We start from the raw sequence: 17,903 nt of genomic DNA, 5'->3' as shown, positions 1-17,903 counted from the left end.
ACCCATATCACTAACCGTTGTGAGTAACGTGTTTTTCGGCACCTTTGGGGGGTAAAGATTAGTCACTATGTCTTGCGCTGAGAAAAGTATTTTAAAATGCCCTATAAAACACTTTCTTCAGCAGAAACGTCTTCTCTTAATTTTTAAGGCACAAAAAGGTGAATCGCTTTCTTTTGTTCATTTTATTAGGTATTTAGTAGAGTATGTAATTTCATTATCGCGGGGTGCCACAAGCGTATGCCTGGGGTGCCGCTAGTGGCTAGAGTATACTAGTGCTGCGGGCAAATTCTTTAAACTTTCCATACACAACGTAACGGTTTGATTAAACTTCAACATGGCGGCCAGAAAATCAAAAAATTTATATTTTTATTAAAATTACCTTTAGCAGCTCATTTCGCTCTTAAGCATAGTTCCCCAGTACGTTTTGTCAACGAAAAATTGAATCAGAAAAGTTTCAGTAAAATTGCTGAAAACGTACCCTTTTCACAACCATTTTCGGATTTTTTGCTGGCTGGGCTGTTGTCGTGATAAGCGCAGCAGCTTCGCGCACGTGTATATGTTACTTATTCTTTGGAACATGACAATCGCACTGTGAAAGAGCGAATTAACACGATTTTAGAGGCAGTCGAGAACAAACTTATAAAAGTTTGAAAACTTGTGAATTTTTTTGTTTGCAACTTGCCGAAAGTACCGACGTAGTGAGATTTAATGTTCTTCCGGTGTTAGTGAGGTACCCATTCGGAATGAAAATTGAAGAAGAACTTTTGATGAGCGAAGTACTTGAGACTTACACCACTAGTGACGAAATTTTTAAAGCTGTCGACAAATTTGTAAAGAAAAATGGTTGGAAATGAAGCAAGTGTCCGGTTTTTTGCAGTGGTTGGAAAAATGAAAGGAGCGATGTCTAGGATGAAGCAAGAGGCAGAAAACGCCGCGAGAAGTCACTGTATGATCCGTCGGTATTCCTTGGCGACTAGGAAGATGCCGCCACAAGATTTAAAACCCGTACTGGATGACGCTGCGAAGATAACAGAGGCCTGCGAAATTAAAATACATTTTTGGTTTTTTTCTAGCACGTAGAGATTTTTTTATAGGTGACATGTATATTTTAGAATTTCTGCAATTTGCATGAAAACCCCATAAGTAATCAAAGTAAATCAGAAAAACGTATGTAACTTCGAAGTTAACGCCAAGAAAATTGATAACAGCCGGTTTCACCAGCAATTTAAATGGAAAATGGTTTTTTATTTTCTGTCAATTTCCATACAAATTTCCAAAAATTAAAATCATTTTTCACTTAAATTGCTTTCGTGCTGTAAAAGTTATTTTCTTAGCTTTACCGCTCATTATCAGCGAAAACTTAAAACGTTAACAAAACACCTCTTCTTCTTCTTTATTGGCGTTGTAACCGCCTAAGCGATTTGGCCGAGTCCACGCCAGTCATTTCTCTTCTGTGCTAACTGACGCCAATTGGAAATGCCAAGTGAAGCCAAGTTTTCAAGAGGCCCTCCTCTTCCTCTGTTACCAGCATAGCTGCCCGTGTTGAATATTTTCACAGCAGGAGCGTTTCTGTCCATTTGAACGACATGGCCAAGCCAGCGGAGCCGCTGAATTTTAATTCGCTGCACTATGTCTATATCATTGTAAAGCTCATACAGCTCATCGTTAAATCATCTGCGATATTCGCCATCACCAAAACGTAAAGGCCCGTAAATCTTTCGCAGAATCTTTCTCTCGAAAACTCCAAGATCCGCCTCATCATCATTGTCCATGCATCCGCGCCATACACCAGCACAGGTATGATGAGTGACTTATAGGGTGTGATCTTTGTACGACAAGAGAGGACTTTACTTCTCAATTTCCTACTCAGCCCAAAGTAGCACTTGTTGGCAAGAGTGATTCTCAGTTGGATTTCAAGGCTGACATTATTATTGGTGTTAATGCTGGTTCCCAAATAAACAAAGTAGTCTACTTTTTCAAACTTATAACTGTCAACCGTCACGTGGGTGCCAAGAGGCGTATGCTCTGTCTGTTTGTGTGATGATAGGAGATACTTCGTTTTGTCCTCGCTCACCACCAGACCCATTCTCTTTCCTTCTCTATCCAATCCCGAGAAGGCAGAACAGACGTAGTCCTTGTTTTTACCGATAACATCGATGTCGTCGGCATACGCCTGCAATTGTACGCTCTTGTAAAGTATTATGCCTGAGAGGTTCAATTCTGCGGCTCTTATTATCTTCTCCAACATCAGATTAAAGAAATCATACGAAAGGGAGTCCCCTTGTCTGAAACCTCGTTTGGTATCATACGGCTCGGCTGATTCCGCGGTAGTTGGCGCGAATGGCGGGTCGCCTTTCTTGTGGATTGGGCAGAGCACAATTAAATTCCAGTCGTCAGGCATGTGTTCATCTGACCATATTCTGCATACGAGCTGATGCAAGCACCTCATCAGCTCCTCGCCGCCGAACTTTAATAGCTCGGCTGGCAGGTCGTCAGCTCCAGCAGCTTTGTTGTTTGTCAGCCGGGTAATCGCGGACATCGGAAACTAGGTCGCCCCGATCTTGAAACCTTCCGCCAGTCGCCTACCCCTCTGGTAGAATTTTCTAGCGTTCTTCCTGTCAGCCAGCATCTCAAGCTCTTCGCACTCACATATTTCGGCCTCCCTCTTCTTATTGCGGCAAATACGTCTCGCTTCCTTCTTCAGCTCCTTATAACGGTCCCACATGGCTCGCGTTGCGCCCGATCGCAGCGTGGCCCTATAGGCGGCGTCTTTTTTCTTTGCGGCTTCTTAACATTCGTCATCGTATCAGTTGTTCTTTCGGGCTCGCTGAAATCCAACTACTTCTTCGGCGGCGGTACTTAATGATCGGGAAATGTGGTTCCACTGCTCGCGTATGTCGGATTGCTGAAGAGTGCTCTCAGATGGCAGGTGTGTGAGTCGAGTGGCGAATAAATTGGCCATCTGTTGTGATTGCAGCTTTTCGGCGTTAAGCTTTCCTTGCATTGCTGGGCGCACACTTTTTGTTGCACAGAGGTGGGTGCGTAGCTTGGCTACAATAAGATAGTGGTCCGAGTCGATGTTTGGCCCTCAGAGTGTATGTACGTCTAAAACGCTGGAAGCATGCCTTTCGTCTAACACAACATGATCGATTTGGTTTCTCGTTTTTCGATCTAGTAATCTAGTACTATATGTTACCATGTTTGGGGCTCCGGCGAAGTCGATCAGCCTCAGTCCGTTATCGTCGACGAGGCTGAATTTTCCGACAGTTGCGCCTTACTTGGCCACCTTGGCATTAAAATCGCCGAGCACGATTTTGACATTGTGTCTGGGGCAGCGCTCATATGTTCGTTCCAAGCGCTTATAGAAAAGATCCTTTGACGCCTCGTCCTTCTCTTCCATCGGGGTATGGGCCCAGATGACCGAGATGTTGCAGAATCTAGCTTTTATGCGGATTGTTCCGGGGTGAATGCCAGTACTCGGCGACGGAGTCTCTCTCCTACCACGAATCCAACACCAAATTTCCGCTCCTTTACGTGGCAACTGTTGCAGACGTCGCACTTACTTTTCCTTGTCCCGTCCATCGCAGTTCTTGGATGCCGGCGATGTCAGCCTTTGTCTTCCCGAGGACATCAACCAGCCGGGCAGAGGCACTTTCCCCATTAAGGGCCCGGATATTCCAGGTGCTCAAATCATAGTCCTTTATACGTTTGCCGTGGCCATCATCAAAAAAGGGGGTCTCCTCCGAGGCTTGTTGGAATTTTTCATTGGGCGGTGTTTTAGCGTGGTGGGACCCAAACCCAGCACACGCGAAGTTTTACGCCTCTCACTTTAGCTCGCTCCCAAACGGGTGTTTGGTTAATTCCCAGAGGATACGTGGATATAAATATCCGGACGTGTGAGCTGCGATTTGAACCGTACGCAAAAGAATCGCTTCTGGCCACTCCCAGGTGAATACGAATTGTCGAATATTTTCCCAACATTGACTCTGAGGATGTCTACAGCTGGATAACAAACCCGTTTCAATGTGAACCGCAAAGTAAACCTACTGGGATGACCAACCAACTGGCTGAGTCAGTGGGATCGTCGGTTCGAAGCCTACTGAAAGAAGTCTGATGAGGAAATGTGGTGATTTACGAAATAGCTATCACTCCTACCATTTTTTCAAATTATTGTTGCTTTTCCACAATAAATTTTCATTAAAAAAAAACGGCCTCGAGCTCAATAAAAATTGTTGAATATAATTGTTATAAGGCCAAAAAATAACAAAAACAAATAACTTAAGGACGAGCACACCTAAAAGTTAAACATTCTAAAAAGAGAATTATTAGCAAAAACCAACAATACCAACAACCACATGATCAAGTGAATTGCAGCGGAAAGCTGCGCTTGATTGTGTTGGCATAACAAAAATGAAAATAGTGGAAAAAAGCAAACGATAATTTACAAGGCGTACTTAGCACGGTGCATAGGCAACTGGCTGAGTCAGTGGGATCGTCGGTTCGAAGCCTACTGAAAGAAGTCTGATGAGGAAATGTGGTGATTTCCGAAATAGCTATCACTTCTACCATTTTTTCAAATTATTGTTGCTTTTCCACAATAAATTTTCATTAAAAAACCGCCTCGAGCTCAATAAAAATTGTTGAATAAACAAATAATTTTTATGCAAAAAACAAAACCGACTTCAATTCTCAAAAACAAATTTAAGATTATCGGTTATCTCTTCATGATGCAATGATCGGATTTAAACCAAATTAGAATGGGACCGCCTGTGAGATAACACCTTTCCTCTAAAAAAAGAGTTATAGTAATCGGTTTACGTGGTATAAAGTTATGCGGTAACATACATAAAAAAATAAATATTAATAAAAAAATATTTCGACGAATTGATAACCTTCTCCTTTTTGTGAAGTCAGCGTCAAATGATTTCAGGGTAAAATTGTCAAAGCTCCAAATTAAACTTAAAGGAAATAATGAAATCATCAAAACAATTTCAGTCCTCACATTAATGCTAAAGGAGCATAAAGTTTGCATTGTGTTTTCTTGTTTTGGTAAACATTTGAAGAGTAGGGGTGACGCGAACTTTTTTTTAGCACAACACGGGTGCCGCGGTGAATAAAGTTTGGGAACCCGTTCCTTAATACATACGTACGTACATATCCACACCTAGATCTAAAGAACGATTAAGTAAAAAAAAAAATTGGGCGCTTTTTTTGCATAAATCAATTTATAGGGCTTACATCCAATGGAAATATTTTTTTCTTCATGATTATATACATAAACTAAAAAACTACTGTTGTACCTGTTTTTGGATTAATTGCGTTGAATCTTTACAATCCACAAGCAGTTAAATTTTGAGTTAGCTCACTTTACATCTAGTTGTGCGATATGCGCATACATATATGTATTTTTAATACATATTTACAATGTTTTACAAGCATTTTATTTCTTATTTTTAATAAAGATATTGTTCATGCCTTAACCAAAACCATATAAATCCAACTTTCAATGTTTATACAAAATTAAAAAAATAGTAGAATTTCCAAAATGTTTTAGCCTGTTAAATTTTCGTAAATTTTTAATATATGTTTTTTTTTTTGCTGCTTTCGCATTTTCTTCCACCACAATTGTTTATATGTAAAAAAACTTGCACTAACATGTTATAAACTGAATACGGATAAAGAAGTTCAAGATTTGTTGAATTTTTCTAATGTTGTACATATAAAGTTTGAAAGTTTGATTTGTATGTTTTTGGCCAATGCATGAATAGTATTGTTACAAAAAAATAAAAAATAAAAATTTAGCATGGAAAACATTGTAAGTTTAAAAACCACAATACATCAAGTTTTAAGCGCCAGGGTATATACGGAAGTCCATAATTCCATTTTAATTTCATTGTTACAGGCTTACCACTTCTGTGGACTTACCTACAGAGTTTATACATTTGTATATTAGCAACTGCATATCTACATGTGAAACTGTTAAGGACAAATACATGCAATCTCGTCTGGTGCGCCTAGTTTGTGTCTTTTTGCAGTCACTTATAAGAAACAAAATTATTAATGTAAAGGTAAGTAAATTGCTTCTTAAATATTTATCTTCTGTCAAGCTAACTATACACTTCTTAAATTTCAAATAAGTACGAAATTTTCCAAAAAGAACAGCGGATCTGCAAAAGAAGAGGAAACACGTTTTCCGGTCGAAGGCTTGTAATACAGTCAAATTAAGGTTGAAAATAGTTAATCTCACGATTTTTTGCTGTTCCAATATTCTTGCGGAAGATTTTAAGAGATTTCATGTGAACGACGATTCTACACATAACCCAGGAGCCCCCTAAACTACTGCTCGCGTCGCACACTGGGGCCTAGCGTGCTCAAAATTAAATTAAAAAAAAAATGGTTTCTTTGGAAAAATAAAAACGCAGGTTCAGGTTTTACCTTTCTATCGTTTTTCGGCTGGGAGATATGCGTGTCCAAACTTGACAAATTTGAAAAAAAAACTTTTTTTTTTTACCTGAGAAATTCAAATGTGCAATTCAAATTGTTACTGTAAGAAAGCGGTATTATATTTCGTTACTTTGTTTTTTAAATGAAGTTTATGTATTTATTGGTGTATTTTGTGTATGATTAAAAAAAAACTATACTGACCTCTGTTTTTTGCCATCACTTTTTTCAAAATCACTTTTTCTTAAATGCGCAAAGCGCTTTTAAATTTGACAGTGCTGCAATAAAGTATGTTCCTTCCTTACTAAGATTCCGGGTTCAAAACCAAAAGCACTTTGCGCATTTTTAAATAAATTGGTTTTAAAGATTTCACTTAGATTTTAATTAAACACAAAAACATATACTTCTGGTTAAGGTTGATTCTGTTTCAATTCGAACTTTAACTCTTTATTATTTTTAGGTTGTTCAATGAATAAAAAGCGGATTTGGTTCTAACAAGGACTGTAAACTCTTTAGTGAGAAGCGGATTTAGTTCGAACAAGGACTTTAAAAACTTTAGAGAGATCAATAGTAGGAAAACGAGTCCCGCTGAATTTAGGAGACGTTTTTAATAGATTGCTAGTTTCATTAGATCCTCTGATTTCTTGCTCGCACTTGCTGTCAGTGGTCACCAACCGGAGATCTTTCTTTGCTGAATCAATGGAGTTAGTATAACTTGAAGGGAATTATATTAGTTTAAAGGGGCTTGGATGGGATTTAGATTCCGACTATGAGGAAGTAGTTTCACGGTTTTCATTATATGGTGCTTATCATATATATATGACAAGTTTTGACTATGTTTTTTTCTTATTTAATTTTAAGTATTTTTTTTTAATATAGTTTATTTTTTAACAAAAATCGAATAAGGCTAAGTTTCAAACTTCGTAAAAATATCGATATTTTTGATTAGATATTTAAAACGATTTTGTGTGCTAGTTTGAAGTAGCTAGGACATACCATTGATTTTTGGCAAGTTTTTTAGTGAAGGTGTCGCTCATTTTCTCTATATAAAAAATTCGTCTAACATACTTCGTATGGAAATACGTAAGTCCTAGCTATTTCAAACTTGCACTTTAATTGGGTTACAAAACTTCATACTCAAAATCCTTTTAATTATTTTATATAAAGATTTTTGAATTGGTTCGTAAGATATACGTAATTAAAAAAAAAAAACATTTTTTGCTTTAAGCTGAATAACGGTAAATTGAAAATGTCTCGAAAACCTATCAATAGAAAAAAAAATTAACTCGATTTTCGGAATAACTCAGCGCTTCTACATAGCAATTGGATAGTAGCATTCATAGAACATTTTTTCTGTAAACCAGTGTAATTGGATCATGAAGAAATTAACGATAATCTTAAATTTGTATTTGAGAATTGAAGTCGGTTTTGACTTTTGCTTAAATATTACTTGTTTGCATTTTATTTAATTTTTTTTTTTAATAAAAGTATAGCTGATTTTTTAATTAATTAATGTTTTTGTTTAGATACATTACTTGCTTTTCGATATTTTGTATGCTTAAATTGAGAGTATCTTTAAATTTAAAACATAATGGGTCATAAGCGAATCAAAGACGAGACTGAAAATAATTTCGACTTTTTTGACAAATTTTTCTAAAAAAGTGTTGAATTTATTTTTCCTTTCAACTTTACTTTAAACAACTCATTTATCCCATTTTGTTTTACACTGAAAGGTAAATTTTTGTATCTATTATTTCCTATCTTTTACTATATAAAAGATCTCTATATAAATAACTTCACCTGTTTCATGCTCTTTCCTAGTGATTACAACAAATACACACTTAGTTACTGTTACTACATTTTATCGCTTTTAACTTAGTTCTAAGTATTGCGAATTCATTGGTAAAGCTATCATCAAATCGAAAGGACTCGTTCTTCCTGATTATATTGTAACCTAAACTTACCTATTTTTAATAAAATTAGCTGTGGAAATACTCTATAAAAAATTGGCCACTAATGGGTTAAAATATGGTCATCAATGCGTTAAGTCAAAGTCGTAAATGGGTTAAATTATTCATTTGCTCAATAATAAAATCAAATTAACTTAACATAAGATATTAGTCGGCCGCTGTGGTGTAGTGGTAAGCAGTGCGCGCTTCCACTTCGCAGCACCTGGGTTCAAGCCCTGCTCAAAGCAACATCGCAAAAAAATATAGAAAAAAGGTTTTTTCTTAACAGCGGTCGTCCGTCCGCAGGCAATGGCAAACCTCCGAGTGTATTTCTGCCATGAAAAAACAGCTTCTCATAAAAATACAATCGCCGTTCGGAGTCGGCGTAAAACTGTAGGTCCCTCCGCTTTGTGTGCTTATATCAAGACGCACGCCAACAGTCGGAGGAGAAGCTCGGCCAAACACTAACATATGTGTAAGCGCCAATCTATTATTATTAAGATATTAAAAAAAACTGGGTCACCAAAGGGTTAATGCATGATCATTAATGGGTTAAGCGTCAGAAATTTACTCTTAAGAAGTAGTTCAAGCGAGTCTAACGGCTGAGCATGCGGGCATGCTATGATTTTTGCTAACGGGATTTAATTTTGCTTATTCACAAGTACATAGTACATACAGTGTCGGACACACGGTTGCAATGGTAGCAAGCATAAAATTTGCAAATGCAAATCCAACTGTAAATCCAAAACAATTTCCGTAACATCCTGAAGAGCCCTATAGTTTACCAGACTAACAAAAAAAAAACTGAAAAGGACAGTTCATAAAATTGTCGAGTGTCAACTGCCAATTTACCAAAACTACCAAAATGGATGTGAACCCTCTTAGTGTAACATTAGCATTTATTAACTGATAAATAATTTTGACAGAACAAATTACCTCCTACTTTTCTGTCTCTTTCAAATCAGTGTGCAAATTAACGATTTGGTTACAATTCTAGAACAAATTTAATGTAACTAAAAGCACGGTTGTTGAACAAAACTAGATAAATACATGGTTGTGTTTTTGATTACGTGTTCCCGTAACATATTTTTTACATACATACATATATAATTTAGTGGGAAAACTAAAATAAAAAAATCGTCTTTACGGGGGAAAAATCGTCAAAACGTCATTGAGTTAAAAAAAACGTCAAAATGACGACGAAATCGTCAATTCGGCAACGCTGCATCGTGTTGTTTTCGAATTTGTACGTAAATACACCCGTATCAGCTGAAGCTTGCTCAATTTGGAAATTCAGCAAAAAATTTATTTTTATTTATTTATTCCACTGTCTGGAAGCTTGCTTTAAACCAGCGGTCGGCATTCTAACACATTCAAACGATTCAATAAGTGTGCGTTAAATGCAATGCTCAGCTGCCGCTCTTCGTATACATGTGAAACAAGGTTCATAAAATAGAAGGTTGCGATATGGTGCTGTCAAAAATTTGTTTTCCTCCAATGTCGTAGTTGCGAAGTGAGTTCTGATTGGCTGAAATATTTTACGGAGAAGGAGAGTACACAAAACGCAGAAAATATAGTTGCCGTATAGCATATTTTAGGAATCGTAATCAAATGGGCATTTTTGATATAAACTCGTGGTAAAGCTTATTATAACAACATAAAATGTTATAACTTGACGTGAAACTGGATTAACATAATAATATTCGTACAATAGTGACAAATGAAATGTAAATCGAATGCTTATTGAAATTTGCTGGTGATTTTTTTCTTGAAAGTGGGCAGAACGCACTGGCGCATTTTTAAATAAAATGCGTTCATAACGTTGGCAAAATTTCGCTACCGAAATTGCAATTCATCTTTAGACATACGGTAAAACCGAAATTACCCTTTTTAGTGTAATTTTTCCAATCCAAAACAGCGCACTTAAATTTTTAATAATCTAAATAAACTCAAAGACGCAGAAAAAATCACAAACTTCAACGCAAATGGTCAAACGGTAAATATCAGAGTTACATATATTTGAAATAAAACTTGATGTATTTTTGACTAAAATACTCTATTTTTATAAGATATTTTTTTAGGAATCTGGCAACTCCAAAAATTGAGCCATCTACGTCATCAAGATGGCGGCCATGGCTGATGTCGTAACCTTGCATTCTATGAACTTTGCATGTGAAACACATGTGCTCAGGGACCGCTCAGGGAGCTATGGCCTGCTGACCACTGCTTTAAACCATGCAAGCTCTTTTGCAGTTTACATACTTTGTCATTTTGTCGATAACCATATGGCTGCTCCATACAGATTTTTTCTTGTATGTGGCCATGTACGAAAGCTATCTCAACGTCAAATTGAATAATTTGCATGTTTTTCGCCGCTGCTATAGATATTACTGTCCTTACCGACTCATATCGAACAACTGGCGAGAACTCTTCCGTATAATCTACCGCGCGAATTAGTGAACAGCCTCTAACAACTAGCCTAGCTTTATATTTTTTTTATTTTGCCCCTTGAGTCATATTTCCATTTAAAAATCCATCGATTAGTCAACACATGCATATCGTCAGTGCGTTCGACGCGTGTCCAAGTTTCATTTTTCTTCACAGCATTTAATTCGTCATTAACTGCTGCTACCCATTTCACACTGCTTCGCTCTCTAGTGCCTCTTCTATACTCGAAGGTTCAAACTCAGTGTTGCCAACTTTTGATTTTCTGAAAGCACCAAAAACTTGGAAAAGGCGTTTTACCAAACTAAAAGCACCAATTTTTTTTTAGTCAAAGGATGCTTTTTTCGTAACAGTTTGTATTTAACAAAAGCAAAAAATTAACAATATTAACAAAAATACATACATAAATCAATACACAAAACGTTTTCGCTCATAACGATTGAATAGCCTCTACACATGCCATGATGACTCATGCTTACGACGTAATACCGAAGTACTATTAAAACTAGTATATCTCGAGAAAGCAAAATCGAATCGCAACAAACGAAAATAATGCCCTAAGTAGAAATGAGCAAAAAATTTGATGTTTTCATTATATAACCTCAAATATCGCAAAAAACTGTGTTTTTGGCGATCTGGGGGTAGGATATCTAAAAATTCTAGTACTAGAGCAATTGTGCGGCCAGATTTAGATTCAGCACCAAGAAACTATGTGTTTTACTCAGGTGGTAAAAAATCAAAATTTATACAAACAATTAGAAAAGAAAAAAAAAGAAATACTTAACTTACCTGCGGACTAGCATTTTCAACGTGAATAGAATTCAACAAGGTGGGTTTGCAACTTCAGGCCCCTATTGCGAGTGTCGACTGGCAGTAGAATAGAAATTTGTCGATCGAGTCGATCATCTTTTATTTTGCTATTGTGTAACTTGATCGATAAAAATTTGTACTATTGTGAATGGTCGATAGAATTGTAAACAGCTGTTTGTTTGTTTACATTTGTTTCTTGAGTGTTTTATTTACATCATTTTTAAAATAATTGCTTTTATTATAAAATTAAAAAAATGGACACAGTTGAAATATGGTTTAGTGATGAAGAAGATGATGCCGAAGCTAATAGATTAGTAGAGTTAGCTAAAGCAAGGAGGGAATTGCGAGATTCGTCGGATCCCTTGGACTTGGAAGGTGTATGTACATGTGTGAGTTTTATGAATAGAAGTTGCGTTCCCGATGCTTCACAGTTTTTAGGCTTTACATGATTTGCAGGAAAAGCTGTTTTCCTCATTAATAAACTTTATGGAAGTTTAAGAAATACGGTACGGTTAAGTTTTTTGTACAATGATGTTGGATTTTTGTGTCCAAACGCGTGACCCGAGTTTAAAAACTTTAACATAACAAGTGTATTGAAAGAATTCAACTTTAATTTAAAATAAAGATTTCAAATTTGCGAGCACTAGTCAATTAATAAATTATGCAGTTTTTTTGTATAAACTTTTGATGTTGGCTCTGCGCAAAAACACTGTGGATGGCGTAGCCGGAGTTATATGCACAAGAAATATTGTATATGTATCTTTTCCAATAGAAGCGGAGCTTCCTACCCTACTCTTTCCGGAAATTCCTTTGCCTATGTCTTCACTCTCCTGCATCAGTACGAACAACCGCGCAAGTTGCCTTTTGTTGCTTATAATTTTTGATCTGTAATTCAGACACATATATGCATATGTATATTTCACAATTTTTTACAACTTCCAGTTCAATTGACTTACTTTTTATCCATTATAGTACCACTTTCTTATGTAAATTTTATAAACGCAAACTCCAACGACTAAAAAACAGCAATAGAAGGATGAGCGATTAAAAAGTATTCACAGTCGCTAATTGAGCGACTAAGCGACACTCGCAATAGCATCGATAATCGATAATCGCTTAATAGTCGTTTATCTACTGCCAGTCGACATTCGCAATAGGGGTGTCAGCTTTTATCAATCATGGTTGTATTTTAGTGCATTTGAATTTGTATATTCTTGTAAATTCCGCATCTTCATGAGACATCACAGCATATAATATTTCAAATTATTTCAGGTTTTAACTATCTTGGAGTAATATTAGTTCAAAAAAGCACCAGAAAAGGCACTAGGCACTAAGTATTTTTTTGGCGTTTTAATTTTCAAAAAGCACTAAATCTAGTGCTTAAAGCACCAAGTTGGCAACTATGTTCAAACTGCACTGTGTGAACTTCAGCTTCGATTTGTTGCTCACCAGGAGGGTTAGAACTACCGCAAGCCTAAATCGAAGCAAATGAAGTGAAAAAGCGTAGCAGAAAAATAAAATTCCGTAGTATATATTTTTTATGTATATTGGCTCGTCATAATTTGCCTTTTTTAGTTAAAAAAATTAAATAATGTATAACAATAGCTTTTAATCGTGTCCTGCAATTATACTATTTAGCATCTATAAAGGAAATGCAACGTAAAAATGTTCCATATTTCTTATATAACACTCTAAGGTTTTGTTTTTTTTTCGTGAACGTAGGTTCATTTTTTTTTTAAATAGGATAATTTCAGGGAGTCCTTGAACAAATGAAGCACCAATGAAAATCAAAAACCAATAATTAAAAAAAATTAGCATTTGAATACCATTTCATTATTACGATTCATGGCCTTATAAATCGCTTTTTTGGAAAAGTTCAGAAGTTAAAATTTATTATATACGTACATTGTAATTGAAAGCAAATCAATCTTTGACCTCTTCAATTTAAAAAATAAAGTGTAGTATTTTTAGCCAAAAATGTATTTGAAGGCCACATAAATTTTAAAAGCTACTTGAAAAAATAGCCCTAAAACCATTTTTTTGAGTTCAGATATTGAAATAAGTGCTCTTTATTATTTGGGAAAGAAATCCGTAGTAGATCGTAGGTAAAGCGGAGTAGCTAGTATATTTGTAATTCTCATCAAAAATCGTAGCAAATCTACTACGATCATAGTGAAGTTCTAACGCTGCTCACCAGCACTCTCCTTTTGCTTAGTTGCACTCCTCGTTTCGTACGCCTCTCTGTAATTTTCGTATTTCTTTTTCTGTTTCCTCGTACAATCATTCGCTGATGGAGATTGCATTTCTTCGTCATTGCTTACTACTGCTTTATCCTCAACCCCACTTTGCACTGATTCACTGTACTCATTGCGTTTTTCTCCCATTTTGTGCGCTGCCCTTTAGATACGAAAACGTATGCATCAGAGCCGAATATTCCTAAATGCTTGACCGATGGTCTCTTACCGAACCATTTTTCATAACGGGTGATGCCATCTAAAACTTCAGTCGCTTATGCCCATAAATACAGAGGCAACTCCCTTTCATGCAGCAGGGCTTTCGTGCATTCAACCACTGTTCGATTTTGCCGTTCTATGAACCCATTCTGTTCTGGTGCTCTAGGTGTACTTACTTCATGCTTGATACTTTGTTGCAATAGAAATTTGCGCACATCATCGTTGCAAAACTCACACCCTGCGTCTGAGCGTAATCCTTTTATTTTATGACCATCCGCTTGCACTTCAGCCACGAAGTTCATCAGCTTTTAAAGCACTTCAGTTTTACTTTTTCTGGAGTGGTCGTGATTTAAAAGCATAAAATGGTTTGCGCCCCCAGTGGCTGGTGCGCTTATTTTCCCACACAGGTCCACATGGAAGGTCTGCCCAGGTAATTTTGCACTATTTGTGCCAGTCTTCAGAAATGATTGACGATGTTGTTTGCCATGAGTGCAACCTTTACAAAATGGTATTTCGCCTGAGGTATCTGCAATTTTTAAGTCTGAAACTATGCTTTTAATACTCATTTCTTGAAGTGTTTTAAAATTTACATGTCCCAAACATTCGTGCCAAGGTTTGATTGCCTCAGAACAAAGTACATTAATACTTGCGTAGTTAGCTGCTATTGGCGTCAAATTTATTTTATATAATCCACTTTCTTCATTGCCCTCGACAACTGCTTTATTTTGCTTCATGAATAACACTCGCCCTGTGCCCTTTTCAAACTTGACCTCCTTCGATTTCGTCGCTTTTGATATTGAAATAAAATCAGGATCAAAACGTCACTTATTGTGTATGCAGTTTGGAATCCAACAGAAACGTTTACCTGTAAGTCGCCTTTCCCAACCACTTTCAGTTTGCCTCCATCTCCAACTCGCTCATAGAATACTTTATCCGGTAACTCAGAATAGTTAAAGATTAGCTCCCTCTGGAAAGATATGTGGTCCGTAGCTCCAGAATCGGCGTATAATACATTCAGGTTTTTGCTTTGCGATTCAGTCGATTTGTGCAAAATAAACAAATGTGAATTATCAGCATCAGCTGATTTCGGCCTTTTGACGTTAGGCTCCCTTCGTAGAGCTAATGGATTGCGTTCACGCTTGACTTATTGGTCCTTTTGCTTTTTACGACATTCTCTGGCCCAATGACCATCTTTTTGACAGTAGTTGCATTTTCCTTTACGCTTTGTGAAGGTATGGTTGCCTTTGATTGATTTTGCCACGTAGGCTGATTTGTACACCATTGTGCGTGTCATCTACGCGTAAATTGATGAGTGCCTCCTCATTAATTAGATGTTCAGTTAATTTTTCAACCTTTTGCGCATCGTTTGGAACGGCATAGCAGGCAGTGCGAACATGATAATATTTCGCTGGAAGACTACTTAAAATTTTTGCTATTATCATCGGCTCTTTCTGCTCAAGATTAGTTTCTCTTAACGTTCTGCAAGCGACGTTACTGTTGCGATGTATTCGATCATGATCTCCTCTCCTCCCATCTTGCAGTTAATAAACTTTTCAAACAGGACTTGGGCTGATTGATCGCTTTTTTCAAAGTAAACAGCTTGAAGTCTATACCACATTTGCGCTGCCGTTCCGCAGTCGGTCAAATACTTCAATTGGTCTAACTCAAATCCCCTCATTATAAATGCCTGAGACTCGGCATCTTTCTCATCCTATACCAACGCGTTTGACGTAGGTCTGGCTTCAGTGCCCAATATGTGTTTCTTTAGTTAGTTTTCCGCCATATAAATTTCCATTTGGCGGCGCCACAGCTGGTAGTTTTGTCCATTGAAGCGGTAAATCGGATACGTCTTGGATTCTGACATGGTTACCTTTGCTTCTGGCTCAGCAATATTTAATGTTGTACCAAGTTCTATAATTTTAATAGATCCACAAAACTCCGCGGTTTCCACAATTGCTGAATCGGCGTTCAACGTGCTATGCGCTTTTTGGGAAATTTCCTCTATACGCGATGTCAGAAGAGCACAAAGTTTTGGCCGTAGCAAACTGGGTCCATAGCCTTTTGCGATTTTTGAATGAATAAAACGCGGATCTTGAAATTCATTTTTTGTAATCGCTAAATCTTAGAGCCGGAAGTCCATACCCGAGCCAAAAAGGAACAGAAGGCAGGACAGGCGCGAAAAATGAAATTATGTATAAAATGTACACAAGAAACTTGTTATAGTACAACATTGCTGCCATATCAATTTATACGTATACACAACTTAAGAAAGCGATTTCTTCAACAGTACAGTATTTCTTCAATCAGTACGCTTATGTCCTGATTTTTTTAAATTTGCACTGAATTGTGCTGAATTTTCAATTCTGAGCATACAAATTTGTAAAAGGGTTCTTTCCACCGAGCTTGGTACACGGTAACTCGGTAATTGGTAATTTTTCCTCATGTATTTTGTTTGTGTAATAATATTTTACACAAACAAAGTACTTTACGATTTACTTAATGTTTTTACATAACGTTGGAACTTCCTTAAAATTTATTGTAAAAATTAAGACGAAAATAATTTAATTATAGTTGACATATTCAGATAAGGTTTGGTATGCGCAAAAAATTTATACAAAAGAGCAATTGTTTTATGGGCATATCACAGGGTCATTACGTACCAGTTGCGATAATATCATGGAGTATAATTTATTTAAAAAAAGGGCTGACGTTTTTGTCGAGTGTTGTTAGTTATCTCGAAAATAACTTTCAGTTTAATAACAATAAATTTGAATAATTGAATGGCTTTGCCTTCAACTTACAATTCGTTTTTCTAAATTTACTGAGAGTTTTGCATACAAGACATCGAGTTAGATACTCTTTTTGGCAAATCCTTAGTCTTTCAAAGTTTTTGCGCAGTTGAAAAAAAGTAATTTAAGCCATGAGAAAATGCGGATAAAGTCTTTAAATAGTGGTACGTTTCCACAGTTTGAAAAAATATGTAATTTTGTTTTTTTAATACCACGCTCACACGAAACGTAAAAAAAAATTGATAGAGTGTTTTGAGACTGAACTACGTTTTATTTATATACTAAAATCGTCTTTCGTTTGAAAGCCGAAATAATGCATATGAAAAACGAAGTAATGCATACATGCACAGTTTCGGTTGAAAACCGAAATATGTAATGCATATGTGGAAATACTGAAATTATGCATATGTACACTTTCGTTTGAAAACCAAAATAATGCGTGTGGCTATTTGACATATTATATCTATGAAGAAACCAATCAAAACGTGTTAAATTTTTGTTACTAATATGATCGACCCTGAAATTAAACTGGTTGACCGGGTCATTTCCCTATATTCATATATCTGAATTAATTAATTCAAACTCACAAAATGTTATATTTCATCTACACTTTCTTTCTGTCTTGCAGGAATTACTTATTGAAATCGAAGCTTTCTGTGTCGGCTTCAGTCGTATAAAAGAGGCTGTAGGCTTATATCGCCTTTTGAAGAACTTGGAGCTCGGTGATCATGGGTCTAATGCCAACTCCGGAAGTTTATCATATTCTACAAATAAAAGCGAGAGCATATCACCGAAATGAGAATAAATAATTGTTATTGACTTAAAAATAATCTTACTAATATTATAAATGTGACAGTTTGTATGTTTGGATGTTTGGGAAATCATCACGCGGAAACGACTGAGCGGATGTGCATGAAATTTGGTTCGCAGATAGCTTATGGGCCAGATTGGTTAATAGGCTATTTTCGTAAGAGTTGCCACCTGTTAAAAAAGTTTAATTTATTTAATATGCGGGA

The 17,903-nt window shown here is 36.4% G+C and overlaps 1 protein-coding gene across 2 annotated transcripts in view; it reads left to right on the top strand.

Moving 5' to 3' along the window:
- LOC118742240 (CCR4-NOT transcription complex subunit 11) overlaps positions 1–17,717 on the top strand; it is a gene marked incomplete at its 5' end in the record, with an annotated part of 74,757 nt that extends 57,040 nt beyond the window's left edge. Inside the window, 2 exon segments of one of the 2 annotated variants that reach the window (XM_036474159.1) lie at positions 5,903–6,068; positions 17,516–17,717. In XM_036474159.1, the coding sequence (XP_036330052.1) occupies positions 5,903–6,068; positions 17,516–17,686 (337 nt within the window). 2 annotated transcript variants of the gene reach the window in all.
- Between the last annotated feature and the right edge of the window lie 186 nt (positions 17,718–17,903).

The sequence above is a fragment of the Rhagoletis pomonella genome, unplaced genomic scaffold, assembly GCF_013731165.1.
Source record: "Rhagoletis pomonella isolate Grant_MI unplaced genomic scaffold, Rhpom_1.0 Rhpom_scaffold_00007, whole genome shotgun sequence".
In the NCBI taxonomy this organism is placed as follows: Eukaryota; Metazoa; Arthropoda; class Insecta; order Diptera; family Tephritidae; genus Rhagoletis; species Rhagoletis pomonella.
The sequence above is the reverse complement of the archived record's forward strand: the minus strand, read 5'-3'. Positions and strand labels throughout refer to the sequence as shown.